Source organism: Talpa europaea, assembly GCF_964194135.1.
Source record: "Talpa europaea genome assembly, chromosome: X".
NCBI lineage: Eukaryota > Metazoa > Chordata > Mammalia > Eulipotyphla > Talpidae > Talpa > Talpa europaea.
The window spans coordinates 56,804,532-56,814,619 of record NC_140081.1 but is presented as its reverse complement, the minus strand read 5'-3'; the positions used below and the strand labels follow the sequence as shown (position 1 = coordinate 56,814,619).

General features: G+C 33.0%; 1 protein-coding gene across 1 annotated transcript in view; it reads right to left on the bottom strand.

Annotated features, from left to right (window-relative positions):
* Positions 1 to 461: 461 nt before the first annotated feature.
* The window catches only part of PCDH11X (protocadherin 11 X-linked), a gene marked incomplete at both ends in the record, with an annotated part of 239,886 nt that continues 230,259 nt past the window's right edge, over positions 462 to 10,088 (bottom strand). The window contains 2 exons of the mRNA XM_084258947.1: positions 462 to 534; positions 817 to 1,069. Of these exons, the coding sequence (XP_084115073.1) occupies positions 462 to 534; positions 817 to 1,069 (326 nt within the window). The remainder of the gene's footprint in view (positions 535 to 816; positions 1,070 to 10,088) is intronic.

Sequence of the window (10,088 nt, the reverse complement as noted above, 5' to 3'; positions counted from 1 at the left end):
AAAAAAATCAGCAGTGTTATACAAATTGGTAAAAATAAATAAAAATATTATAGTGAACCAGAGATATTCTCTCTCTCTCTCTCTCTCTATATATATATATATATATATATGTATACACACACTATATTATAATTTCTGTCATCACAAGCCTTTCTGTACAAAATGATATAAATTTTTCAATTACTTTTATTTTTAATACACCTTGTGAATTAAATAAATTATAAATTTATTTTTATCTTTTGAGTAAGGGTCTAGCTCTATACTTTGATTTGTTTATATTTATATAGCTATTTACAAATCTAACAATTTGGAATATTCATTGAAATTGTATCTTAAGCTTTGATTATATACATCCTGTTGGAAAATGTGAAAAGGCCACCTTAAGTTTTTTAGGGGTTTTTCTTCCATAATGGAGGTATCACCTCCAGAGGGTCTGGTCTGTTGGCCTAGAGTAAAGGTTCTCAAGGGAATGACTTTAATGAATTATCACTAGGATGAAGTCTTTCAGACAATATATAAATCTGAGAACTTGTACTACATTATACTCTCAGATCTAGAGTAAACAGTTCATCAGATCCAGAGCTGTGCACTCAAACTTATTGCAAACCCATTGGTGGCTGTGTAAGAGTGTGATGGAAGGCAGCATCCTGTGGCAGAAGAGGGTTGTAATGGATTACAGCAACCTAAGCTAAGGGAGGACTGTAATGGAGGGCTGAGGCCTGTGCTGGTAGGGGACTGTGGGTAAGAGCTGTAGCTTGTGCTAGAGGTGAACTATGGTGAAGAGCAGAAGCCTGTCCTGTTGGAAGGCTATGGCACAGAGAGATAGCCTGGGTCACGAGAGGGTTGTGGCAAAGAGCTATGGACTGTGTCACCGGAGGACTGCAGGAACAAACAGAGACCTGTATCAGGGATGGATTGTGACATAGAGCAAAAGTCTGTGCCTGTGAAGAGCTAGAATGGGTCAGAGAAGTGGGCATCCAGCAGGCATCAGAATGACCCAAGATGAGACATTCTTGAGTACAGTTGTCAGAGATCTCTTCCACAGTTGGTTGAACAGTTATTTCTGTAGCTGTTGGGATGTGAAAAAAATAAAACAATTTGTATTTTAAAGACATATTTTATTAGCTACTTAATGCAATTCATATTGCTACATGAAAAAATAATCTAAGCATAAATACATCATAAACTTCCAATATTTTCAAAATTGGTATTTGATTTGTAAAGAAATAATTACTAGAGAAACATAAGTAAGTAGGAGTAGATAGATGAGTAGATAGATGCTTGTAATTAGGGTAACTAGTCTCTAAAAACATTTAGATGTTTTTAATTTTATTTGTAACTATAAACGAAGGCTATCATCACTAACCTATACATTCAAGCCAAATGAAATGTGGCTACTAACACATGAGATGAGCAGCACAAATAATATAAATGAGAAAACCATAGAATCATATTATAAAAAAACAATTATAGTTAACCATTTGGTTAAGAAACTAATTTGAGAATAAATCTAAAATAAAATAGATTACTTTAGAAACAGTTTATTAAAATCTAAGATATCTTTGTTTCAAGAATGAAATATAACTAATTATCTCAAAGGTAATTAATTTCTGGATTCCTCATTTTCTGATAATAAATTAGAGTTTAATAAGAGAAATTAGAGTTTAGCAACATAATAAACTACAGATCCAAAGTACTTAGCTTTAAACTACAATACTTTCTAAAACTCCTTCATATGGTTTCTGTAAAATTTTCAGATGCCAATAGGTATCAAATATCATATGTGTATTATACAAAGACTAGCAAAATATAGTGTAGCTGTATCAATATAATCTGATTATATAAAAAGAAATGTATATAAGATGGAATAATGGATATTGCATCAAGATATAACATCAATTTTCTAAGAAGACATAGCAATCATAAAAATTAAAAATAGAAATTCAAGTTCCTATAAATCCTCAACAAAATATAAAATCCAGGTGCTATAATTATCCCATCACATTAGAAAATATATAGGACATTAAAGAAATGACCCTGAAGACTATTTTTCTCAAGAAGATAACTGCTTATCTTCATTTGGAAGATATTTAAAAATATCCCTATGAGTTTAACATTTAAAATATTTTATACAGATGTTTTAGCTAGAGCAATTAGACAATAGGAAACAAAATAAATTCCAGTTGGAAAATAAGGGAAATCATTATTTACAATGTACTATATATTGAAAACCCTGAAGACTCCACCAAAAAGCTATTAGAAATACTAAATGAAGACTCTAAAGTGGCAGCTTACAAAATAAACACAAAAATCTGTTATTTTTTATATTCAATGAAACAGTGAAAATAAAGAAAAGTGTTCTATTCATGATCACGTCAAAATGAATTAAAAACCTAGGGATCAACTTAAATAAGGAAGTACAGGACTTATACAATGAAAACTGTAAGACATTATTAAAGGATTTAGATCATAACATAGGAGATGGAAAGACATTCCACACTATGGATCAAGAGAATCAATAGAGTCAAAATGACTCTTCTACTAAAAGTGCTGTATAAATTTAATTCAGTACCTGACAAAATACCAATACTACTCTTCAAAGTAATTGAACTATGTTGTTAAAATCTATATGGAACCATAAAACGACTAAAATAGGAAAGGCAATCCTGAGGAATAGGAAAGAGATAAAGATATAATGTTACCTGACTATGAACTATACTGTAAATCAAGTACAATAAAAACAATATGGTATTGGCATAGAAATAGACACATGGATCAATGGAGCAAAATCAAAAGCCCAGAAAAATCCATGCATACATCAATATTAAATCACAGTAAAAGACTCACTACCATACAGGGGGGGAAAAGTGAATATCTTTAAAGGTGCTGGGAAAAATGAATGGACGTATGTAAAAGAATGAAGTTGCTTCACTTTCTAACTCCATGAACAAAAATACAGAAAGTAATTCAAAATGGAAAAAGATGTATAAAACCTGCAACAATAAAATACACAGGAGAATACATTGACGATATGTTTCATGACATTTATAATAAAGATATTTGCTAGAGAATCTACTCCTATACTAAGGGAAATAAAAGTATAAAGAAACAATTGGGACTACCTCAAATTAAAAAGCTTTTACGCAGTGAAAAGAAATATAAGTAGATTAAAGACATCTTATTAGAGAAAATGTTTACAAATTACATAACTGACAAGGCATTAATATCCATGTTACATAAACATATTCAATTTGACTATAAAAAAAAAAAAAAACAAGCAACCCAAATAACTGAAGGACAATAGATCTGAATAGACAATTCACCAAAGAGGATATCCAGAAGACCAAAAGATACATGGAAAACTGTTTATTATAGCTTTTAATGCAGGGGACACAGGTCAAAATCACAATGAGATTTCATCTCATACCAGGAAAAATGGCACAGATTAAAAGACCACTGCACAAATGTTGGAGAGGTGTGAATAAAGAGCAACCCTATCTCACAGTTGTGCCAATGTAAACTGATGCAGACTTTTTTTGGAAAGTGATCTAGATTTACCATAAAAAACTAAAAAAGGAAATACCATATTAACCAACTATACCATACTTGGGGTTCTATCCAAAGAACATGAAACTATCAATTAAACAAACAAAAAAAAACAAATTGTTTGCAATGTTTATTGAAGCATTGTTTAAGATAGCTGAGACATGGAAATAAAATCAGTGCAGTCATGTGGCAGGCTGCAAAGTTAGTAGACGAAAATCTGTTGCATTCTTATACTCAAACAACTAGAAAAGAAAGGAATCAAATCGACAATCTCATTTACAATCACATCAAAAGAAATACCTAAGAGTAAATGTTACAAAAAAGGTCAAAGACCTGAACAATGAAAACTATAAGAAATTGTTAAAAAATCAGAAGATGGCACAAAGAAAGAGTAAGATATTCCGAAAGTGGAAGTGCAATAGATAAGCCAAGAGTTTCAATTTGATAAATGCTGCTAAATCATTCTTTTAAGCATATATCCTTTGTGGAATTTATAGTATCTGTTAATATTATTGATATTGTTTAATTAGCTTACCAAACTATTTCTCAAAGGAATTGTATGCCACAAGGGCAGATTAACTAGGTCTAAGTTCAAAATAGTATACATTTTTAACTAGTGGAATTCAAATTAATTACACTTAAAACTACACTCTTGGAGGGCTTCTGTAATTCATCATTAATGTTTAACCTATTAAAAACAAATATTCCTCCTAGAAAAAATGTATTATTCTTGAAGAATAACCAAATATGCTAATCTTTTTTAGGGGAAATGTGATGTGTTATATATTTGATCATTTTACCACATTGAAAAAACAACAAAACTGAAGATTTATATACTGGTCAAAAATTCTATCATCAATCCACCATACTGGGAAATTAAAACATATGGCAAGGTAACAAAAATGCCTAAGCACAGAGAATATATTGCAGAGAAGACTCCTCCAATATCTCTTTGGAGATCATTTACAAGTGAACTGTTGCCATGTACAATTGTTGAGCACTAAGGAAAACATAGTGCTCAAATACATCTTGAAATACAGCTTTAGCATTACAAAACGAATATAGTTGTTTCAGTGTAATTCCTCTGTCTGTCTTAGAAAATGTGGTCTTAGAAGTTTAAGCAAGGGGCCTCGCAGGTGGCACAGGGGTTAAGGACAGCACTATCAAGCTATCACCAGCCATTGCAGCGCAAGTTTGATCCGCAGCCCACCAGGGAGCAACCCACATAGCAGCAGACCTCTCCTGCCTCGCCTACTGCTCCCCTCAGCAGTGTATTTTAGTAGATCTGCCTGTTCTGCTCCCCATTCTGTCTCTGGTGAACCCTCTCACCCCCATACCTCTGGCTTACACCCCAGTTCTTGTATGCATAAATAAATCTTTAAAAAAATAAATTGAATGGACAATCAGACATTTTACATATTTAAAATTATTGTTCTGTTGATAGAAAAAATGAGTTTTGAGAACTATTAAGACTTTCTTCAAAATTTAACATTATTGAAAATATAATCAGTCTTTCTATTATTATGCAAGTTTATAACTTAGGGAAATTAATAATATAAGCTTTATCATCACATGTAATTCAAACTTTAATGATTATAAAAACAATAAATTGATTCATGTTCATTCAGGCCTTAAAATAGTTTCATATTAATTTTATAAAGTTAGGCTAATTGTGTTAGGCTAATTGTGTCACCTTGTCACATAATTAGCCTTTCCTTATTATTAAAGTTACGATTCTTCATAGGAAAGTGCGTTTTATGATATGTTAAAAAACATGAACATTTTTGATAATAGTGAAAACTTCCTGATCTTTTTCTGTCATTATCATTAAACACTAGTAATTCTGGGGTAAATATACTACTATATGTTTATTCTAGTTATCTTTTTAAATAGTCTTAACAATTTTAAGCATATGAACAATGAAAAATAACTGTCCAAATATGATAGCCAATATTTAAGATTTTTACTATTATAGCAATTTAAAAATAACTACAAAATAGTTTTTATTTGAAATATGTGAGACATAATTTTTCAAATAAATATGAGCCATTTTAGGGCAGAAAAAAAGAGATTATAAAACAAAATATAAGGTTAGACTCCCGAGTCCCTTTTTGTCACATACACATATACATAAATGTATAAGCACTGAGTAAACATGGAATGAGGTAACAGAAACATAGTCATTTCTTTATATATTACATAATCATGGTTGTTTTCTCATTGTTTATTTCTATTTTAGAATTTTTTCCAAGTTACATGCTTGTTTTTGTAATAATAATAAAAAGAAAAACCTTTAGTTTTTAAATTCACATATACCTCTCATATGAAAACATACATTTGTGGATGTTTGACATTATAAACTCTAAAATAAATACAATTATATAAAATAACTTTACCTCAATAAACATAATTGGAGAAAATAAAGGAAACTGACTTCAAGACAAAAAATATATAAAAATTTTAAAAATTTATACTAATTTGTGTTGTTTCAGTAATGCCAGCCAGTTGCTAAAACTTGCTGAACCCCTGAAGAAATGACTTTGATTATTCCAACAAAAATGTTAATCCATGTCTAGAAATATGAAGGATTATGCCACTTATTTATCAAATATATCTTATTAATATAAACTGAGTGGTATTTGAATTCATTTGGCATATGAAAATTCAAACTTTTATTTGCCTTTTTGTAATATGAAACATTTTTTAAGTTGTAATTTTATATTGCCCTTTGATGAAAATCAGACAATTATATAATTCAAGGGTGCTCATCTAAAATGTCTTTAATTATTATTGAGCTTTTATACAATATCCCTTTTTAATATTTCTATTATATTTTATTGTTAAGTGTACACAAATCTGAACTTTATTAATAAATGAAAAAAAAGTACATAAATTGCACAATAATATTAAAACTACTCTCTGAACTTGACTGTAATACCCATGATAAGAGACAAGCCAATTAAAATTAAGATTTATCATCTTAACTTCAGTTGCTGACTGTCTGAAACAGTAATTTGATATCATGTAGAGAGTACCTATAGATAAATAAAGATAAAATTTCCCAGCATAAGTTACTGTGTCACCACAAACCCAGTAATTCTCACCTAAGGTAAGCCATCACCATACAGTGCACAAAGAAAATAAACAAAACAAATATTAATATCAAGATTTTTTTAGGTATCTGGACACAAGGGAAATATGTGTAACAAAAGATGAATATTTTTAAGTAAGTTATCTCTTGGGGCCTCCCCGGTGGCGCAGCGGTTGAGCTCTGGGTTGCGAAGCTGCCCAAAGCATCTGCAGCACTGGTTTGATCCCTGGCTGCTCCCTGGCCACCGGACGAGGGTCCCACATGGTGCACAGACCTCTCCTGCCGCCCGCTGCTCCCCTCAGCAGTGTACTTCAGTCCTTCTGCCTGCTCTGCTCCCTGCTCTGGCTCTGGTGAATTCTCTCACCCTCCCGCGCTTCTGACTGTACCCAGTGCATGTATAAACAAACAAATAAACAAACAACAAACAAACAAATAAATAAATAATACATGCCTCTTAAAAATAAATAAATAAATAAATAAAAAGTTATCTCTAATTCCTTGTATTTTTTATATACTCAACTTCCTTTATTTTATTGAGGTAACATCAGTATATTACCAATGCTTACAGTGATTTAAACCAACTTTACCTCAATAAACATTAAAAATAAAGGAAAATGACTTCAAGACAATAAAAATGAATCAAAGAAATGTGATTTACAGGTATAAGATCACCCTCTTCATGTTTATTTTACCTCACCACATCCACCAACAAAGCCCCAGTAGTCCTCCACCATATTCCATTGTGCACCTACTCACTTTGCCCTCCCCCTTTCCATTCCCACTTTGTTAACCACAATAATATAGTCAGATTTCTAGGGCTTGTCATTGGTTTGGTTTTCTCTAATACTATGGAAATCAGTATGGAGATTTCTCAAAATATTAAAAATGAATCTACCAATCATCCAGTAACTCCACTCCTAGGTGTCTATCTGAGGAAAAAACTAATTCAAAGAGATATATGCACTCCTATGTTTTATAACACTATTTCCAATAGCCAAGCTATGGAAACAACCCAAGTGACCAAAGACATGTGAGTGGATTAGGAAGATGTGATATGTACGCACAACGGAATACTATCCAGCTATAAAAAAAAAAAAATTAAACTCTTGCCTTTTGCAACAATACAGGTGGTACTGGAAGGGATTATACTAAACAAATTAAGTCAAGAGGAGAATAGAGAGATACTGGAGGATGTCACTTATATGTGAAATACAAAGAAATGAAACAAAGGGCCTGATTCCTTGTATTTTAATGATGTGTTTTTATTCCCACATTAATTTTTACAAGTATAAAAGCTGACTTAGGTAATTCAAGTGTTTTCTTTCTTTGTCTCTATCCTATTTTCTTTTTTATTGAAGTCATTTTGGTTTACATCACTATATTTTTGGAGTTTAGTATCCCCCTTTAGGTGTTATTACAATAGCACACCCATCATCAAAGTCTCTGTAGTCTACTACCACTGTCCATTGTGTTCCCTCCCCACTTTGTCCTCTCCCCTCTGCTTTCTCCTCTGGAATCCTCATCCTCAGTTCAATAGAGAATGGTCAATTGTTTTCTTACTTTTGCAAATAGCCATGACCTGTGAAGTCTGTGGTAGTATTCTTTCCACTGAACCATGCGCCTTCCATTAGAAGTACTAGTCAGACACAGACCATGGAATGGAATAGAAAGCCCAGAAATAAAGCCACACACACGTGGACAACTAATCTTTGCTAAAGAAGCAAAGAATTTGCAGTGGAACAAGGTCAGTTTGTTCAATAAATGATGCTGGGAAACTGGACCACCATAAGCAAAAGAATGAAACTAGACCACTACCTCACACCATGCACAAAAATTAACTCAAAATGGATAAAATAACTGAACATAAGAGCTGAAACCATAAAACATATAGAAGAAAATGTAAGTAAAACACTACAAGACATACATCTCAGTAACATCTTTAAAGACTCATCCCCCAAAGCAAAGAAAGTGAAGGAAAAGATAAACACCTGGGATTACATCAAACTAAAAAGGTTCTGTACAGCAAAATAGACATTACCCAAAACAAAGAGTCACCCTACTGACTGGGAGAAAATCGTTGCACTCCATAAATCAATAAGGGACTGATCACGAAGATCTACAAAGGACTCTCAGGACTCAACAAAAAGTAAACAATCCAGTCAAAAATGGGCAGAAGAACTTAAAAGACATTTCTCCAAAGAGGAAATGCAAATGGCCAACAGGCATATGAAAAAATGTTCAACATCCCTCATAATCAGGGAAATGCAAATTAGAAGCACCAGTAAGAATGGCACATATTAAAAAAAGCTAGCAAAGAAAAATGTTGGTGAGGCTGTGATGAAAAAGGAACTCTCCTACATTGCTGGTGGGATGCAAACTGGTCCAACCACTATGGAAAGCTGTCGGACCCAAAAGAAACAAACACATCAATTCAAAAGGATACCTGCACCCCTATGCTTATTGCAGCACTATTTATAATAGGTAAGACTTGGAATCAACCCAAATGCCAAAAAAATAGGACTGGATCAAGAAGGTGTGGTATATATATGCAATGGACTACTTACTATTCAGCAGTCAAGAAAGATAAACTAATGCCATTTGCAGCAACATGGATGGAGCTAGAAGAGATTATGCTCAGTGAAATAAACCAGAAGGAAAAAGAAAAATATCTGGTGGTTTCACTTATAGTGGGACTATAAGGGAACCATAGATGAGATCAAGGGAAAAAAATATTAACAATAAAAAACACAACAAAACGAAACAATAATAAATAGACAACTGTAAATCGGAGACATTCTGCTGGGGAGGAGGAGGGTGAAAGACCAAAGCAGGGGAGGGAAGAGCACAAGGGACTATGGTGATGGCACACGTGTGAATTGGTGGTGGAAATTCTATGGGGACTATACCTGAGAGGAGAAAGCAAACATTGTAAAAAAAAAAAAAAAAAAAGAGCAATGATGTAAAATATATAAAATAAATAACTTATTAAAAAAAAAGAAGTAGGGCCTCCCCTGGTGGTACAGGCGGTTGAGCGCAGCACTGTGAAGCTGTCCGCAGCCTCTGCAGCGCCCATTCGATCCCAGCTGGCGGGGGAGGGTCCCACGTGGCGCAGCAGACCTCCTGTCTCGCCCACTGCTCCCCTCAGCAGTGTATTTCGTCAGTCTGCTTGCTCTCTTCCCCGCTCTGTCTCTGGTGAATGCTCTCACCCTCCCGCACATCTGGCCTGTACCCCGGTTCTTGTGTAAATAAATAAATAAAAATATTTAAAAGAAAATAAAATTATTTAAAAAAATAAAATAAAATAAGAAGTACTAGTCAGAAGATAAAGTTACACATTACACTGAATTGCACTGCTTTCTAGGCTATTCATATTCTCTAGAAGAATTAAGATAAAACGAGAAACAACCCGACATTGGAGTGGAGGCTTGATTTCTGGGCAGCCTGTCAAATA